The sequence below is a fragment of the Bos grunniens genome, chromosome 6 (genome assembly GCF_055505025.1).
Source record: "Bos grunniens cultivar Pamir isolate PY7600 chromosome 6, Bosgru_T2T1.0, whole genome shotgun sequence".
Classification (NCBI taxonomy): Eukaryota; Metazoa; Chordata; class Mammalia; order Artiodactyla; family Bovidae; genus Bos; species Bos grunniens.
In genome coordinates this window covers 2,369,149-2,386,417 of record NC_141170.1, presented here as the reverse complement: position 1 = coordinate 2,386,417, position 17,269 = coordinate 2,369,149, and the positions used below count along the sequence as shown (strand labels likewise).

Below are 17,269 nucleotides of genomic sequence, written 5' to 3'. Positions count from 1 at the left end.
CCAGGCAGGAATACTGGAGTGGGTTGCCATTCCTTTCTCCAGGGGGTTTTCCTGACACAGGGATCCAACCCGCATCTCTTGCATAGCAGGCAGATTCCTCACCGACTGAGCCACCAGGGAAGCCCACCGCGACTGTGTAGCCCTGGGCTGTTAGAGAGACGTGCAACTGCCTCGAGACCTGGGGGTGGGGGTCCCTGAACCACGAAGCGGCGGGATCTACACCTTGGGAGGAGTGTGACCTTCGGGTGAGGGATCCAGGTGTACCCTTTGCTGGGATACAGAACAAGGCACCACAGCTGCTGCTGCTGCTGCTAAGTCACTTCAGTCGTGTCCGACTCTGTGCAACTGCACAGACGGCAGCCCACCAGGCTCCTCCGTCTCTGGGATCCTTCAGGCAAGAACACCAGAGTGAGTTGCCACTTCCTTCTCCAAAAAGCACCACAGACTGGGGCTTTAACCAACAGGAATTGTCTCACCGTCCTGGAGGCCTGAAGTCCAAGATGAGGATGTCGGCAGGGCTGGGTCCTTCCTGCCATCGTGAGGACCTGCTCGGGCCTCCGGCCTCGCCTGTGGACGGCCGTCTCCCCCTTGCATCTCTTCACATCACCTTCCCCCCATGTGTGTCTCTGTGAGCACAATTTCCCTTCTTACGGGAACACAGTCATATGGGATCAGGGCCCACTGCAACGATCTCATCTTAACGTGACCCCTTCTCTGAAGACCCTCTTTCCAAATCAGGTCACATTCTGCGGTCCTGGGGGTTCTGACCCCAGTCTATGAACTTGGGGAGGACACAATCCAACCTGTAACACTGAGGTCACCCCAGAAGAGGGAGCCAGGGAAACCAGCACCCCAATCTCATGCTACCCTCTCCCCTGCTGGGCTCCCCCCGAGGGCACAGGAGCCCGCTGATGCAGCCCATCGGGATCAGCAGACGGGGCACAGCGCAAGGTGGGGAGGAAGTCCAGAGCAGCCCACAGAAGGTAGCTGGCTCCCTCCCTGACTCAGCACAGCTTGCTCCAGGAATACAAGGTTGGCTTGACGTCAGACCATCTGTAGACCCACGTCACCTCTTTAACAGATCCTCACTCCACACCCACAGGGAACAAGGTCGGGGAGAGCTCACACCAGGCAAAGGTTTGGGGGCACTGAACCCACAGTGTTCCTGGAGGCTGAGAGCGGGCGGTCAGAGGGCCCGGGTCCACCAGTGGGAGCTGCTGTGTCTTCCGGGGGCCGGGGGGCCGGCACCGGCCTCTGCCAGCCCGGCTGTGGCCCACGAGTCCAGTCCACTGACGGCCCTGAGCCGCACCCACGTGCTGGGGCGGCAGACACCCACTGTGGCCCTCTCTCTTCCTCTGGCTTCGCCAGGGGGCCGGGCGCCTACCTGGTGATCCTATCCTGACAACTCTGTTCCCTGCCCTCCCAGCCTCCCCAGCAGCTGGGTGTGGCCACGAGACCCTATTCGGGCAGACAGAGCGAAACACAAAATCCGCTGGAGAAGGGGTCCCTGGGGAAACCGTCCTCTCCTGAAAAGGGGGCTGTGGTGACCACTGTCGGACTTCCTGCTACGGGAGGGAAGCAGAGCTCTCCAGCCCCATCAGTCAGGTCTGAACACAGTCCTGACTGAGACGGGGCCAAGAGGTGAGGGGTCTGTGCCTACCTGTGTGCGTGACGACGGGGAGGGACTGGAAAGGACCTGACCACCAGGCCTCCCAGGACGTCAAAAGACTGAGTGGAGGGGGAGGGGCAGCATGGGACAGAACTTTCTAGGCAGCGGTGGGAGCAGGGTGAGCAAGGGGCCTGGTTGGTTTCATGAACACAGGGAGGCCGGGTGGCTGGAGCAGTTTGGGGGTCAGGGCAGGGCAGAGGAGGGTCTGAGAGCAGTCTGGCTGGGAAGAGGTTCCCACCTGCATCTCTTGACCCGAGTCTCCAGGCCGTGGGGCCAGACCCCTCCTGGTGGGGTCACAGACTCCCTTCTCCACTGTGGAAGGGCAGCTGGGGTGCTGGCTCGGGGGGCCCCCCAGCCCCGAGGGCACATCATCCACAAAGCTGGGTGGGGGGGTCATGGCCTGGGAGGGAAGGCAGGGCTGGGGGGCTTAGGCAGAGGGGCCGGCAGTGTGGGCGGGGTCTTGGAAACATCTTTATTGGCAGCAAGGAGGGAACACCAGGACACAAGGCCCCGGGGCAGAGGGGGCTCAGGAGGGACTCGCGGGCCGCTTGTGGGGGCGAATCCGGTCGTTGATCCAATCCACATAGTTGGCCACGCGGGTGTAGACGCCAGGCTTGTTGAGCCGCCCGCAGCCGTCGCCCCAGCTGATGATGCCGTACAGGTAGGCCACGCCGTTCTTCTCGCAGGCCAGTGGCCCGCCGGAGTCCCCCTGTGCAGAGCGGCCCATTAGGGCCTGAGACCCGCCTGGAAACCGCCCACCACCCTTCACCGCAGCCTCCGGCACACCGACCCTGAAAGTGCCTCCACAGGGGTCCGGAGCGGCCCTGGGACGCAGATTCTCAAGGTGGACCCCCAGCAGCCTGGGGTGGGGGCGGGCGACACAGGCACCCCGAGCAAGGGAGCGGTCCTGCTCACTCTCCCCCAGCCCCAGAGGTGGTGAGGCCTCCGGCTCCCGGGCCGCCGTTCCGCAGGCCCTGCCCTGCCTCCCTCTCACCTCCACAGCTAGCAGTGCCCTCCTCAGTCTGGCTCTCCACCCACCCACCAGCTGGCACCCTGCTGGAAACGCCCTCTTCACCTCCTGGCAAACTGCTATTCACCCCTCAGGACAGGTGCAAGTGCCCCCTCCTCCGAGAAGCCATCCTTGACCTTCCACAAGGCGTTTGCTGGACCACGTGGTCCAGGGGCGAGCCCCCGCACCCTTTGCCACTTCTCGGGTGGGTGACCCAGGAAAAGCGTGCAGACCCCTCTCGGCGTGTCTCCCCACCTGTGAACTGGGGAGTAAAGCAGTTTCCCCATCTCAGCCCTGAGGCGCAGCCCCCCGAGCAGCCTTGAAACCGGGCTATTGGGATCGGCAGACCAACTGAGCCCACTCGGGAGAAGGCAGGGTGAGATGGGCTTTGGCCTTTGGTGTCACGTGGACAGTCCTGCCCTCAGTTTGATGTGCCCAGGCTTTGGGATCTGGCAGGGACGAGAACCCACCCTGGGGTGGCCACCGACTGGGAGGTGGGCCTCTGACCCCACTTCCTGGCTGGCCCCGCTGGTCTGGCCGCTTTCAGCTCCAGGCTCTGGGGCGGTGGGCTGTCCAGGCTAACCTGGCAGGCGTCCGACCTGCAGTCGAAGTAGCCGGCACACAGCATGTTCGGGCTGATGTCGGCCCCATACACCTCAGGGCTGCTGCACTTGTGGTCTGCGACCAATGGCACCAACGCCTCCCGCAGCGAGGGGGAGTAGCCGCTCACGTCTGCGGGCCGACACGGGGGGCGGGGGTGCTCAGGCTGGGTCGGGCCACCGCTCCTGGGGGCACGACCCTGGCCCCCTGCCCGCACTCACTCTCATCCTGGTGGCCCCAGCCTGCTATCTGGCACTTGTGTCCCGGGGGGAAGGAGCTGCCAGGCTCGGGCAGACAGATGGGCTGGACGAACTGGGAGCGGACGGCGCAGCGCTCCCCTTTCTTCTCCAGCCGGATCAGGACTGGGCAGGAGAGAGGTCGGAGGTCAGCCTACCACGAGGGGGCCCGTGACAGCCGAAGGTGGCCCCGGAGTCACACGGGGTGCCGCCCGCTGGGCCGTGGGGACTGTGTCCTGGGAGGCCCCGGAGGGGGACTGCAGGCAACCTTCCCCCTCTCACCTTCTCCCTCCCTCCGCCCTCCCCCAGCCCCCGTCTCTCCCATCCCTCCCGGGAGAGGCTGAGGACTCCCCCAGGCCTGCCTGGCTCCCGCTCCCAGCACACAGCCTCGGGCGGAGCCTCACCGAGGTCGTGGTCACTGGGGTTGAACACCGAGTACAGCGGGTACGGGATGTACTTCTCGATGCCAAACGTCTGTGTCACATCCGTCGTGCGGTTGAAGAAGTGCTGGCCCAAGACCACGGAGACGCTTTCCCTGGGGGGGCTGTGCGGCAGGGGCTGGTGGCGCATGACCCTCAGGCCCCTGAGGTCTGCTCGCCCCTCCTCCGACACTGTGCAGTGCCCCCGCCCCCAAACCCTGGGAAGACCTGAGCAGGGGTGTGGTGGGGCGTGGCAGGCTACGGCCACACCCACAGTCCTGGCAGCACCACCTCTAAGAAGGCCAAGGCCCCCACGAGTCGGGGGCCTCTCATGTGTCCAGGTGGGCTCGGTGCTGAATGGGGCCCAAGCTGGTGCAGGTCCAGGTTGGGGCACAGTTCTGCCCGGTGCCCCTGGCCTGGAAGCAGACCTTCCTATGAGGTCACCCGGGGGTCCAGGAGCCTGAGCACTCCTCTCACCTGCTGACCCCCATCACACCTGCCCATGAACGCCCTGTTCCAGCCACCTGCTTGGCCCAGTTCTGGGACCACTGCGCTGGGGCCCCACCTGCAGAGGGTGGGTACCTTCACCCAGCTGGGCCCCTCCTGTGATATGAGGAGAGCATGCCAGCTCCCCTCCTCCAGCCTGTTAACCACCCCCACCCCAGTGCGTACAGGGGAGGCTCCAGGCGGCTTTTCACAGGTTCGGCAGGGAAGGAGGCAGCCCAGGCCACAAGCACTCGGCACAGGGCTGGTGCCCAATGCCCCCACCCCCGCGGTGCAGTCCTTAGGGTGACTGGGGGGCGTTGCTCATTCCGGACTCTCATGCAGCCAGACCCCAGCCTGCCCCAAGCCCCTGACCCCTGGGATGACACTGGACCCTTCCCCCGGGAGAGAGCCTCTTCCCCTCAAGGTAGAAAATTTAGGAGAGGTGGATGGGCAGGCCTTTCCCAGCTCTGAGCTTGCTGCCCCTACCCCTTGGGTGTGGTCGTGGGCCTCACACCCCTGACCCCGACCCCGGATGCCAGCCCCAGCCGTCCTTGCCCACCCGGAGGAGCCGAGTGGGCAGGACCTCAGGCTCTCGAGGCCCCTACATGGGGCCACCTGCTCCTTCTGGGCAGAGGCGGGGCCGGGGCGGGGCCTCAGGGCTGGCCTCGCCCACCGCCCTGCCGCGCAGGCGCGCCACCCATCCACGCCCCGCCCCGCCCCGCCCCGCCCCGCCCACCGCCCTGCTGCGCAAGCGCGCCGCCCCGCCCCCGCCCCACCCCGCCGCGCCCCAAGCTCCAGACTAGGGAGCTCCCGGGAGAGGACCCGCCACAGAGACTGGGGACTGCGCCCCGGGGCAGGAGCGCAGCGGCTCTCGCAGTCTCCGGGCCCAGCACCGGGCTGAGCGCGGAAACCCACCTGAGTCAGAGGGGCGACGGGGAGCGGAGGGACCGAAGGACGGGGCTTACATGGGTAAGGTGGGGACGCGCGGGTGATGCTTAGGAGCTGCGGGCGTGTGCGCGGATGGCTGGCGGTGGAGCCGGGACGCCGCGTGTAGGGCCGGGCGGGCGGGCGGAGAGGTGGATGGTTGAAGGGGGGACACCGGGGTGGATCATGGACACTGGGGCCCAGGGCCGCTCACCTATTGGAGAAGCAGTGGGCGGCAGACACCACCCAGCAGGTGTGGACGAGGCTCCCCGCACAGAAGTTGTTCCCGATGTAGATGGCGGCCAGCCAGGGATGGGAGCCGGGCAGCGAGGAGGAGCCGCCGATAATGCGGGGCCGCAGGAAGGTCCTCTTCTTGTGTCTCTTGCCGCAGGTCTGGCGTCCAGCTGGTCCAGCGGCTGTGGGCCCAGGCAGGGTCAGCAGGGCCTCGGTGGGCGGGGGCTGAATCCTGGCAAGGGATTCTGGGGACACAGATCACTGGATCACGCCGCAGGTCCTGGCTGTGTCCAGGATTCTCTAGGCCCCCAGTGGTTCACCTGCCTCCAGCCCCAGCCTAGGCAGCTCCTCTGAAAGAGGAGCCCAGCTCACGCCCAGCTCTGCCCTTGGGTGGGGGGTGGTGGCGCGGGGCACAGGACTTAACTCTGAGCCTGTTTTCCTCATCTGCAGGATGAGGAGAACTGTGCCTGATCACAGGCTTTGCAGAAGCCAGGGTGGCCCAGCAGGCCTGGCAGGGGTTCCTGTCCCTTCCAGCAGCCTGGGACCCCAGAGCCAACCCAGGATGGGTCAGAGGGCAGGCTGGCCTCTTGGAGCCACCTACCCACCAGGGGCTGACCCCAGGGACACCCAGCTGTATCTTTGTCTGTGGGGACCATCCGGGCACAGTGCAGAATGCCTGGGCCCCCTGACCTCTGATGCCGACCCACTGCATGGCCTTGGTCCAGCCCTGTTGTGGTGAGCCTCAGTCTCCCCATCTCTCAGATGGGCCCGTGGTCCTCCGGGGAGAGGCAGCCACACATGGGGGTGTAGTGGGAAGACCCCAGTGGGGTGGGGCCAGCCCGGTGCCCACCCTGCTCCTCCCGAGACCACCTCCAGCTGCGCGCACCGCAGGCCGCTAGGCGGCAGTACTCCCAGGAGAGGGCGCTGTCCTTCACCACGTAGCACCAGGGCCTCTCGTCCTTGTCTGGGTTCCTGGTGGACAGGGACAAGCTGGTGGGCGGGGGTCATGGCCCCGCAGAAGCAAGGGGGGAGATGAGGATGCCTGCTGTGGGGGTGGGGGGTTTCTGACCCCCCCCAGAAGCCTCTGCTCCTGCAGGTGGTTCTGAGCCCTGGCCCCAGGCTCCGCTCCCTGAGCAGCCTCCCGAGCAGAGGGGTCAGGACCGTGGGGACAGTGCTGACCGGCAGTAGGCGTGGGGGCCCAGGCCCAGGAGGGCCGCGGCACCCACGGAGTCCACGTGCAGCTCCTGGTAGAGCAGGTCGGAGTTCCAGGCCAGGCAGCTGAGGCCTGAGGCCGCTGTGCTGGCCACACCTCGGTACTCGGTGCCAGTCCCCACGAAGCAGCGCTGGGCGGGCACTGTGGGCGGTGGGAGTGCGGTGAGCCTGGGCCGCGGGACGTGGGGCCCACACCGCTCTGAGGCTGGGCAACTCACCGATGTTGCAGAGTCGCCCAGCGTAGTCTGGGGGGCAGGCGCAGACGGTGGTCCCGGTGGCCACGATCAGGTGGCAGGAGCCCCCGTTCAGGCAGGGGCTGCTCAGACAAGCTGGGGGGAGCACTCAGGAGCTAGGCCTTGGCCCCAAGCGGGGGGTGGGGGTGGGGTGTCTAGGCCTGGTTCCCACCCCGGTGCCCCTCCCTGGTGGCCCTGGGAAACCCCTTCCCAGAGCGCAGGCTCAGTGACGTGGCCCACCCCGCCGGGTCGCGCCCTCGAGTACCTGTGTGGCGGGTCCCCTCACAGCGGATCTGGCCCCCCGCGCACTCGCACTGCTCCACGCGGCCCTGGTGTACGCGGGCCCAGCGCTCACCCGGCTCCAGGTACTCGTAGCGGCTCTCGTCAAAGCACTTCTCTGGGGTGGGGGGTCAGGGGGCACAGTGAGCCACTGTTCGCGCCTGTGGCCGGCGCCCTGCCGCCCCGCTGCCCCGCTTACCTGTACCACAGTCCTGGCCGGTGAAGGCCGCAGGGCAGGTGCAGTGGTGCGACTCGGGGTCCTGCGTGCTGGAGCAGGAGCCCCCGTGGAGGCAGGGGCCAGAGGCACAGGGGTCCCGGAGGGCTGGGCACACGCGCGAGGGAGGGGGGCGTCTGAGAGCCCCACAGGCTTCGGGCCCCCGACCCACACCGTGACGCCCCTTGCTTGCCAAGGGCCTGCTGCCTTCAAGATGCCCCTTCTAAGGCTCCTCGGGGCGTGTGTGCCCTGCAGGCCTCCACCCTCCCCACCCCACCCCTGCCCAGCTCTCAGAACCTGGGCAGAGGTCTCTGGCTCCGCATCCAACACCCTGAGAGCCGGACCCCGACAGGCAGCACACTGCCCCTGGAGCGCCCTGGCCCCCCGAGCAGGTCTCCCAGCCTTGCTCCCTGCACGGGGACCTCTCTGGCCCTGCTGGGCCCAGCCTGACCAGCAGGGGGTGGCGTGGCCCCAGCAATAGCTAGAGCAGCTCTGTGGACCCCAGAGAGGGTGGGACCCTGCCTTGTGGGTGGGCGGGTGCTCCCCACTCCCCACTCCTCCAGCCCCCAGGCCTGCAGTGGGATGAGCACAGGACAGGACCCCCCACTCCAGCTCTGACTCCCCCCAAGAGATCACCCCCACCCCCGGCTCCAGACCCCCAGGCACCCACCTGGGCCCCCCCGGGGAGCGGGGTCCTGCACACAGTAGCCCCAGGCCCTGTCCCGATCGTAGTTGTGAGTCGTGGCACACCTGGGGGTGAGGCGTGCGCTGATGGGGGAGGGCGCCCAGAGACCGGCTCGTCCCGACCCCAACTCAGGCTGGCTGGCTGGCCGCTCTGGAGCGCTCTCCTGCTCAAGCCCTCGTTCATTCACTCCACCTGCTGCGTGCCGGGCTCAGGCCGGAGTTGGGAGGGCAGAGGGTGGGAGGGCCTCCAGGGTGGACTCGGGGCCGCGGGGACCGGGACCCACCACTTCCTGTGGGCGCCTCCCTCTGTGGTGCAGGAGTGCAGCATGCGGCCACCGTAGCGGAATGGGAAGCTGCAGGGCTGCCCGGCCTCGGTGAGCACTGCTGGGGGGAAATGGGGGTCAAGGGCTCCCGCGCCGGGCGCCTCCTGACCCCCATCACCCACCCCACTCCACCGCCCGGGGCTGCGCTGGTGCCCCCAGAGCCCCGTCTGGGGGTCACCCGCCGCCTCCTCCAAGAAGCCCTCCTAACGCACCTGTGCCCCCAGGGCTGTTGGAGGGGGCTCCCCTGGGCAGGGGGGTGAGCCCTCCACCAGGGGGCCCCTCTGTCTGGGGTGCTCCCACGGCTGCAGTGCTGGGGGTCACTGAGGTTACAGGGGTCACAGGAGTCATCGTGCTGTTGTGTCCTGGGGGCTCCCTTTGGCTCTGGGAAGGGCCGAGAGGGCTGTGATGGGGGGTGTGGGGTGGGCCCCTCACACAAGGACCTGCCTCCATTTGCACGTCGGCATCCTCAGGCCTTGGAGGGGGGGCCAGGGGACACCGGTCTCAGCTGAACACTGTCCCCTCCCCGCCCGCCCAGTCCAAGGAGCCGGGACACCAGCATCACTGCCATCTGGGCTTGAATCCTGGGGGGTGGGGTTGGACGAGAGCAGCTGTGTGGCTTTCAGAGCCCCCCCATAACCTCAGACACGTGGACCCAACAGGCCCAGAGGGCAGGGACCAGCAAGTTGGAGCCCTCGGCCTCCTGTCCCCCAGGCCCGCCCAACATGCCCACCTCGGCCCCGAAGGTCCACTTTCCCCATGGTGGGCCCCTCACCCTGTCCCACACCCTGCCCTGGCCTCACCCCAGGACCCGGAGTTGGCCCAGGGGAGCCCGTGGTCACAGAGCTGCGGGATCAGCACTCACCCTGGCAGACTGGAGCTGCGCCCCGCAAGGCAGCAGCAGCAGCAGCAGCAGCAGGGCCAGCCCAGGCGGAGGGCAGGGGCTGGCGACCCGGGCCCAGCACCCCATGGCTCCTCCTGGGCTGGCGTGAGGAGCAGCGGGACGCGGGAGCAGGGTGAGGGTCAAGGCTGCCGGCAAATGATTAACCCTGGCTGCCTCCCGTGCCGGGAGGTCCGCACGTCCGCCATATCTGCCGCCCAGCTCACGCTGCCTGGGCCGGCGGTCCCCTCTCGCCTCCGCCATGCTCCTCCTAGCCCTGACCGCGTCCTGCAGGCGCAGCATAGACGCCTCCTCCAGGAAGTCTTCCAGGATGACGTGGAAGGAAGGGGCCTGGACCCCCCAGTCCCAGCTTCCGGTCCCCACCCAGCCAGAGGGCTGGCCGCTGTGTACTTATGAGCTGTACTAACCAGAGCAGCTGTACGTGCTGGGCCCTTTGGCGCGGCCCCATGGCCAGCAGGAGGCCCGGCGCAGAGGAGCGTGTGCGCACTGGGGTGGGAGTTGAGGACAAGGCCCCGGACAGGGACTTCCGCCGCTGTCCTCCACAGCACTTCCGTCTGTCCCCTCCCAGGGCGAGCCTGGGCTGGGGCCTCCCATGCGAGGGGAGCAGGGAGGAGGCCTGCCCCCAGCCCCCTGCCCCAACAGCTCCTGGACCCACAGGGGCGCTGCCTCAGGAAGCCCAGGACCAGGACCAGGACCACCCGTGCCGTCCCGCCTCTTCCATCCCCAGCCCCTGGCCAGGCACCCGGGCCCACTGAGACCCGGCTTGGGGCCCTGCCCTGGCCTGGGGGCACTTCACTCCCTGACCCATGAACGGGGACGGGGTGTTGCCCCCCAGACATGGAGTCATCACCCCAGCCGGCCTGTGGTTTGTGACTGCAGCCGCAGGCAGAGCTGCTCGGGGACCCTCTTCAGCAGTTTGAGGGGGTCACGGAGGCCAGGGGGCCCTGATCCCTGTGAGCTGGCTCAGCTGCCGACACGGGGCGAAGGGAAGGGCTGGTCTGGGGGGATTGGCCTGGTGCTGCAGCCACCTCGCTGGGCACTCCAAATCGCCCTCTGGGCCCCCGTTTGCCCTCTGGGCAGAGAGAGGGAGTGCAGAAATGGGGGGCACCCAGCTTGGAGGCGGTAGGCACCGGCCCTCTTCCATGTGGGCACCCTCGGGCCCAGCTCAGGGCGCGGCCCTGGGGGCGCTGAGGCTTAGGGCCCTTCTGCAAGCCTGGAGCACGTCTCTGTGGGCAGGGTGCTCTGCACAGGCTCCGTCCGCCCAGGACCTGGGCCCGTGGCACCATCTCTGCCTCCCTCCACCCCACGCCCTGCCCCCTGGCCTGGCTGCCACCCCTGTCCCCTCCGGACCCTGGCCTCAGGGCCTTTGCACAGGCTGCCACCCTTTCCCAGGCCTTCTTGGGCAGGCAGGGCTCCCCCGACATGGTCACTGCACAGACTGGCCCTGCCAGACCACTCTTCTGGCCCTGCCAGACGACAAGTGGTCCTGGACAGGGCAGGACCTCAGCCGGCTGCCCACACGCTGGGCCCCACGCCCCCTTAGGTCAACCTTGTTTTCCTGCCTGCCTCTGATCCAGCCCCCCTGAGCTGGTCCCCCACGACGTGCCTGGGGCCACGGGGGCCACGGCTCCCTGGAGGAGGGCCCATGCCCCAGGACCCAGCACGAGGCCAACAGTCGGGTCCGCTCTGACACTTTATTGCGGGAAGGCTGGGCACCAAGCAGCAGGGGCAGGACCACCAGCCCTCTGAGCCAGCCCTGGCGGGCGTCTGAGGCCAGGCCCCCGGGGGCGGCTGACCTGGCCTGTCTGAGGCCCTCGAGGGGGGCTCAGCTGCCCTCCCTCAAGACCACTGCTCTCCACGCACGTGTCCCGGCCAGCAGCCTGGGTGCAGGGTCCGCAGGGATGGGCCGGTGGGCGGCAGCCTCAGACAAAGGTGGCGTGGTGTGGGCTAGCCTTGGGCTTGGCGGTTCCCCCGGGGACGGGGCTCAGGGTGGGGCAAGCCAACGTTGGGGCGCCACTGGCCCGTGGCCTCCAGGGGGCCGTCCGCACCCCCGGGATGCTGCCGGCCGGCCCAGACGGCGCGCCAGTGACTCGGTCCACATCTGCGACTGCGCTGACCGGGGGGTGTCGCCTGCCTCGGGCCCTGCCTGCTGTCACGGGGAGAGGAGAGAGGCTGTCACCCACCTGCCCGCCCTGGCGGGAGATCCCAGCCACCCTCTTTGCTCAGACCCTGCCAAGGGGTTCCCGCGCCACCACCCCCTCCACCCCGTGCGTCCCGGGGGCAGCAACCTCTGCCCTGTGGCCCCTCGGCCTGTGCTCCAGGGATTACTCAGCAGATACCCTGAGGAGGGTCCCAGGCCAAGGCAGGCAGCAGGCTCCGGGGAGCGGGCAGGGCGAGGGTAGCTGCCATCCTGAGTGCTGGGGGTGAGGTCTGGGGGTGCCTGGCCTGGGGGACTCGGTGTGCTGGAACCAGCGGGGCCCCTCATCTGGCAAGGGGACGCCCGGGGCTCCCTGCCTGGGTCCAGTGCAGCTGGGAGATTGGGGACGGCTCACCCAGCAGGGCCTCTGCGGGAGGAGCTCAGAGGCGGGCAGCTCCCCTCCGCCCCACCCCCAGCCCCTTGTTCTCCTTCCCTGGGGGAGGCTGTCTGTAGCCAAGGGGCGTAGGGCAGGTGGTTGTGACGGGGGCTCCGGGGAGGTGCGCACTTCTGGGCTCGGGAGCGCGGAGCGCTGGGTGGGGCTGTTGCAGGCAGGCTGGACCCTGGGAGCAAGGCCCTCCGCAAGCACTTGGGGTCTGCACCCATGGGCCGCGCGGCTGGCTTCTCAGGGCCGTGGTCCCCAGGCGAGGATAGGGCAGGGGGCCCACAGGGCCCTCCCGACCTGGCCCCACCGTGGTCCACGTGCCGGCGGCTGACTGGGGTGCGTCTCAGCCTCCAAGACCCCGAGCCCCTGCCGGGTCCCCCTCCACGCTCTCCCGCTTAGCCGGCAAGACCACAGGCCAAGCGCCCCTTCCTCCAACCTGCCCTCTCACTGCTCAGAGCAGCCAGGCCCTGACTCCAAATACCTGCCTCACCCCCAGGAGCTCCAGGCTTCCTGGGACTGCCTTGGAAGCTTCCAGACGCTTTGGTGGGCAGCCACACCTCCCCACCCACCACCCTAGGTGGTCGTCACTGCCCTGTCCCCCTGGCTGGTCCTGGGGCGGGTGGGGGGGGCCTGGCGGGGCAGAGGTGCGGTCCCCAGGAGCCAGGCGGGTGTGCACAGGGCACAGGGCACTGGGTGGGCGCCTCAGCCCTGACACGCTGCCTCAGAGGAGCAAGTCCAGGGGGGGGGCCCCCACAGCGGGTGCCAGGCTCAGGGCGACAGGTGGGACTCCAGGCCCCAATCAGGCCAGGTGTTGGTGGGGAGGCACAGCGTGTCTGGGGTGGTCTCGGTGAGTCTGAGCCAAGGACCCGCCGATGTCTGGGGTGCGGGGGAAGGCGCCTCGGCCCGGCCCCCAGTGGACAGGCTGGAGGAGGGGGCTCCAGCCCAGAAACATGGGGTCCGGCTCCCCTGACCACCCCTCCCAGCCTGTGGGGGAGGTGGCAGGGGGGGCCCCCACAGCGGGTCAGCCTCACGCCTCACAGGGGAGCTGCCCGGCCACACACGTCCCACCCGGGCAGTGTGACAAGGTCGGGGTGGAAAGCGGAGACATTTGCAAGGAAAGGGGCCTGTCCAGGGCTCCCAGGGTCCACGCGGAGCAGCCGGGACTAGAAGCTCCTCCCAGACAATCAGTCCTTCAGTCATTCAACAGACATTCCGCTTGGGCCTGTCCCGGGCTTGCCAGTCGGCCCCCAGGGCCAGGAAGCCATGCGGTTGGGCTGGTCTGCCTTTGGATCTGGGGCGGTGGGGAGGGGCAGGGCTGTGCTCCTCAGTTGCTGGCCCCAATTTGGGGCACCTGTCTGGAGCGTTAAGAGGCCCGTGGGCCCACACACACCGCGGGGCACGGCCCGCTCCTGTCCAGCCCTGCTCAGACCCTCCAGGACAGAGGCTGGCGAGCGGTGTGGCCCCAGCCGCGGGCCCTCTGGCGCCCAGGTAGCTTGCGGGCTCGGGATGGGCGTTTCTCAGGAGGGTGGCTGCGGTCCAGGCTCCTTCCGCCGCCTGGACTTGCTCCTCTGAGGCAGCGGCAGCCCCAGGCCTGTGACTCAGTGTCCAGGGCCCAGCCCAAGCGGTGGGAGGGCAGGCGTCACGGCCTCTGTGCCAGGGCCTGCCCGTGGCGACTGCTCTCCCAGCCTCCCCATGACCCTCCTGGCAGGCGGTGGAGCACAGAGGACCCCCCTATCCCCCAGAGTTCGAGGGCGACCACTTCCAAAGGAGCCAGGCTGCCCTATACACGACGCTCGCTCCTGGCACTAGCTGGCCCCAGTCCTCTGTCCCACGTCCCCCAGACCCTGCATGTGGGGCCGGAGCTGGAACCTCACTGCCCACCTCTCAAGCTGCCCTGGGGATCACAGGCCCGGCCCCTCGGCTGACCGGATTCTGTGACTCTGACCGGCACAGCCAACCCCTCCCTGGGGGCACCATGCTGGAGCCCTCACGGCAGCTGGGACCCAAAAGCCCCTCCCAGGACCCTCCGGCAGCCCCCGGCCAGTGGCGGGTCTGCCCTGGCCCTCAAGGCTCCACATCAGGAGAAGGACGCTCCTTTGGGGGGCCGGCAGGGCTCCCAACAGCCCTGGTGTGGCCTGACCCCTTGGCCACCCCCAGGGTCACAGTCTGGCCTCAGCCTCCAGACCTGCTGGGCCCTCGCGAGGCCCCCGCCGGCCCTGGGAACCCCATCCCACTCGGCGCCCTTCGTGGAGGCTGCCTGGGCCCCCAAGGGCAAGTCAGGGGACAGCCCAGCAGAAGCCCTGGTTCACCTGCGGCTCCCCCAACCTCAGCCCCCAGTCTGCGATGGGGGTGGGTGCCGGCTCGAAGCCCCTCACTCAGCAGATCTCTGTTGAGCACCTATTGGATGCCAAGACTCCAGCCCATGGCAGCACAGGCTGGGTTGGGGGGGGGTCACATGGAACCCAGGCGGGCAGACCTGGGGGCAGGGGTGTGGGCAGGGCTGCCCTGGCAGAGGTGGCGGGGGTCGTACTACCAGCCACCAGCAGCCCGTGGGTCCCACTGGGAGACACCCAGAGGTCGGGTGGCGTGGACCACCTGCGGGGCACTCAGGGGAGACACGGAGAAGGGGACGCAAGGGGGACGGACACGAAGCAGAGACCCAGGGCCAGCAGCCAGGAGGCCGGAGTCATCCTCACCCATGCCGGGGCCTGGGGACGGGTGTTGGGCCAGCTCGGTCAGCCCCGGGGAGGCCGTGGAGCCGGCCAGATGGAGGCGGGAGCCCGGGACATCTTGAGGGAGGTCCACTCAGGTCCATCCTGGCCAGGGCAAGGCCGGGGTGCTGTGCTGGAAAGAGGGTTCTGAAGAGAGCCCTGGCTGAGGGCTGCCCTCCCGGGACCCTCGAGAGCCCACATGTCCCCGAGAAAGTCCACCAGCCACCGTCGGCCCAGGAAGGTAGGAGTGAGCAGTGGGGGTGCCCCTCTGCCGCCCAGATGGAAGGGCCAAGCTCCTGCTGGGGAGGAGATGGCTGATGGACAAAGTGCAAAGGAGGGACAGGGGCGGGGAGGCGCCTGGAGCAGGCGCACGGGGCTGGGGTCCGGGCTGCGGAGACCGGCACAGCTGCCCCAGGAGGCCCTGACGCCCTGGGCACAGGCCGCGGCCCACTGCGGAGCCAGGCGGGCCTCCCCAGGTGTCCCTAGCCCGGGGCTCCCACCTTACCTGGCCTTAGCAGGTGAGACACGCCAAGGCTGTGGCTGGGGGGCGGGCGGACAGGGGCAGAGGGGCTCCTGGGACTCGGGGCCACCCGGAGGGCATGCGGTCTGGCCGCCTGCACTACCCAGTGGAGGGCGTGGCCCTTGAGACAGGCCTCTGGTTTCCATGGAAGCCGAGTTACTAGGCCACAGCGACCCCTGGCGGGTGGGCTGCGTGGCAGCACTTCCTGGATCCGCGGAGAAGTGACTGCGGGTCCCTCCCGCTCTGGGGTCTGGACATGCCTGGGGTGGGGGGGAGGGGCGGGGCGGCGGTACACACCCCCAGGATGGAGGGCTTCCCGCCCCGTCCAGTGCTCCTTGGGCTGAGCCCCCAGTGGGGCCAGGATGGTGGCGAGGGCTCCTCAGGGAGGGTAAGGGAGAGACTCAACCAGGACCCTGACCCAGGCCCCACCACCCAGCTCGGCTGGGCAACAGGAGGGGGAAGCCTGCCCAGCGCCTGGCTGGGGGGTGGGGGCGGAAGGACACACTTCTCTCAGCCCAGCGCCCGATTGCAGGTCCCACAGGGCCAAGCCTGCACCCAGGTTGACACCCCGCTGAGCGCTCAGCCGGGGGCAAGGCCAGGACCCACCCCGCCCGACACCTGGGGGCGACAGGGTGCTGGGCCGGGGCCCACCACCACCGTCCGCGCTGCCACGGCTCCTCTCCTCGGCCTTGAACACTTTGCTCTTTCCCTAGGAACACAGGGCCCTTCGGGGTGACTCCCACGCCTTTACCACACCCATCCACGTGGACAGGGGCGTCTCAGCCCCCTGGCTGAGTGAGCCCTGAGCCCTCTGTAGAGCCCTAGACGCCGTCCTTGGACCTGACACTGGCTCCATCGGGGCCAAGGACTCACACCCACACCCAGCCGGTGCTCCCTGGGGCAGGACGTGCCCATCACCGCCCAGGGTTTTGCTGGATACCAAACAGGTTAACAGGACCAAATCCACGGCAGGCCATGCGGGAAGGCTGTGCCCTGCGTGGGCATGCGTCCGTCCAAAGGCCTCCAGCCCTCGGGCTCTGACAGGCCTCTGAACGTGGGCGCTGGGGACCGAGGCCCACCCTGACGGGACCTTCTCCTCAGGGTGGCACAGAGCTGGCAGCCCAGGGCTCCACATCTCACGACCTGGCAGCATGGCCATGCTGTCTCTCTCACTCTGGACAGAAGGGTCTCGGTGGCCACCGTCTAGGAAACAGCTCACAGCACCTAGAACTGGGGACGCACTCTGCATGAAACCTGCCGGTGGACCCCAAGAATAAGCACACTGGCTTAAGGGTGCCCGCAGTGCCCCACTGGCTGGGGAACCCCCGGTGCTGTTCTGAGTCACCAACGTGAGCTCGAGGCTCATGGGAGGAGCACCCCCCCAGGATACCCGAGGAGGCAAACATCCAGGGCTCCCACCTCGCTGGGGATTGGGGGGCAGTGGGGGTGGCCACGGTGGTCAGAAGCAGCTGCCGGCACTGGCATGACCTGGGTTCCTACCCACCAGTGCACAGGGGTAGGGGTGGGGATGGGACTCACATGGCCCCGGTAATGTGCTGGGAGATGCAGGGACCCACCCGTCACCCTGCCCGGGCTCCAGAGCGAGAAGCAGAAGACAGAGGCCCCACTGGGTAAACCGCGTGGGCTCAATGCCCAAGCAGAGTGTGGAGCCGGGGAGGACGTGGCTGGACCACAGGCAGCCAGCACACCTGCGCTCTGGCTCACAGGTGACCAGGTGGAAGGATCTTGCCGCCTCACCCAGCAGTGCCGGCACCCCCACCTTCAGCCATCTGATCCCTAACCCCCAGGCTCAGGGAGGGGCGAGCCATGCCCCCCGTGTGTTGTGTCTGCCCGTCCAGCACTTCCCACCCCCCGCCATCCTGCCCTCATGCAGCTCTGTCTGCAGACACACCTGAGGCGCCCAAGTGTATCTAGAGTGGTCTATTTTCAAAAGCCAGTATATTAAACAATGAATTACATGGAAATGTGCAGTGTTTGCCATGGATTAAAATACATCTATCGTTTTCTAAAGAGAAAAT

The 17,269-nt window shown here is 68.1% G+C and overlaps 2 protein-coding genes and 2 long non-coding RNA genes across 30 annotated transcripts in view; 1 reads left to right on the top strand and 3 right to left on the bottom strand.

Annotated features, from left to right (window-relative positions):
* Positions 1-2,047: 2,047 nt before the first annotated feature.
* On the bottom strand, positions 2,048-9,903 carry HGFAC (HGF activator). 13 transcript variants are annotated; one of them, XM_086407380.1, is made up of 14 exons: positions 9,385-9,832; positions 8,735-8,903; positions 8,484-8,583; positions 8,186-8,265; positions 7,501-7,623; positions 7,288-7,419; positions 7,008-7,118; positions 6,757-6,931; positions 6,428-6,549; positions 5,558-5,822; positions 3,919-4,058; positions 3,500-3,640; positions 3,149-3,410; positions 2,048-2,378 (listed from the first exon to the last, which is right to left on the bottom strand). In XM_086407380.1, exons 1-14 carry the CDS (start codon positions 9,700-9,702, stop codon positions 2,063-2,065), a joined length of 2,454 nt encoding a protein of 817 aa, XP_086263506.1. In that variant the 5' UTR covers positions 9,703-9,832; the 3' UTR covers positions 2,048-2,062. The 13 variants fall into 13 exon arrangements, with proteins under 13 accessions (XP_086263506.1, XP_086263510.1, XP_086263512.1 ...); XM_086407384.1 differs by having other exon boundaries at positions 5,558-5,759; XM_086407386.1 differs by having other exon boundaries at positions 5,558-5,759; positions 6,464-6,549.
* LOC147370185 (uncharacterized) lies at positions 5,199-17,215 on the top strand. Its single transcript, XR_015166055.1, has 3 exons — positions 5,199-5,388; positions 16,332-16,579; positions 16,958-17,215. It is a non-coding gene; the product is annotated as an uncharacterized LOC147370185 (long non-coding RNA).
* Positions 11,096-17,269, bottom strand: part of RGS12 (regulator of G protein signaling 12) — a 118,128-nt gene continuing 111,954 nt past the window's right edge. For 7 of the 15 annotated variants that reach the window (XM_086407363.1, XM_086407364.1, XM_086407377.1 and 4 more), the window contains one exon: positions 15,861-16,460. In XM_086407363.1, the coding sequence (XP_086263489.1) occupies positions 15,940-16,460 (521 nt within the window). In that variant the 3' untranslated portion in view covers positions 15,861-15,939. Of the gene's footprint in view, positions 11,570-15,860; positions 16,461-17,269 lie in introns of those variants that run through there. The other 8 variants (XR_015166052.1, XR_015166049.1, XM_086407365.1 and 5 more) reach the window with 2 other exon arrangements.
* LOC147370186 (uncharacterized) lies at positions 14,686-15,342 on the bottom strand. The gene is made up of 2 exons (XR_015166054.1): positions 15,216-15,342; positions 14,686-14,843 (listed from the first exon to the last, which is right to left on the bottom strand). It is a non-coding gene; the product is annotated as an uncharacterized LOC147370186 (long non-coding RNA).

Excerpts from the sequence above, each read along its gene's own strand:
- HGFAC (XM_086407380.1), bottom strand. The coding sequence starts at position 9,702 with ATGCTGCGCCTGCAGGACGCGGTCAGGGCTAGGAGGAGCATGGCGGAG. Across the intron at positions 3,641-3,918 it reads CCCCAGTGACCACGACCTCG|TCCTGATCCGGCTGGAGAAG; the intron begins GTGAGGCTCCGC and ends TCTCCTGCCCAG. Across the intron at positions 3,411-3,499 it reads CTGGGGCCACCAGGATGAGA|ACGTGAGCGGCTACTCCCCC; the intron begins GTGAGTGCGGGC and ends GTCGGCCCGCAG.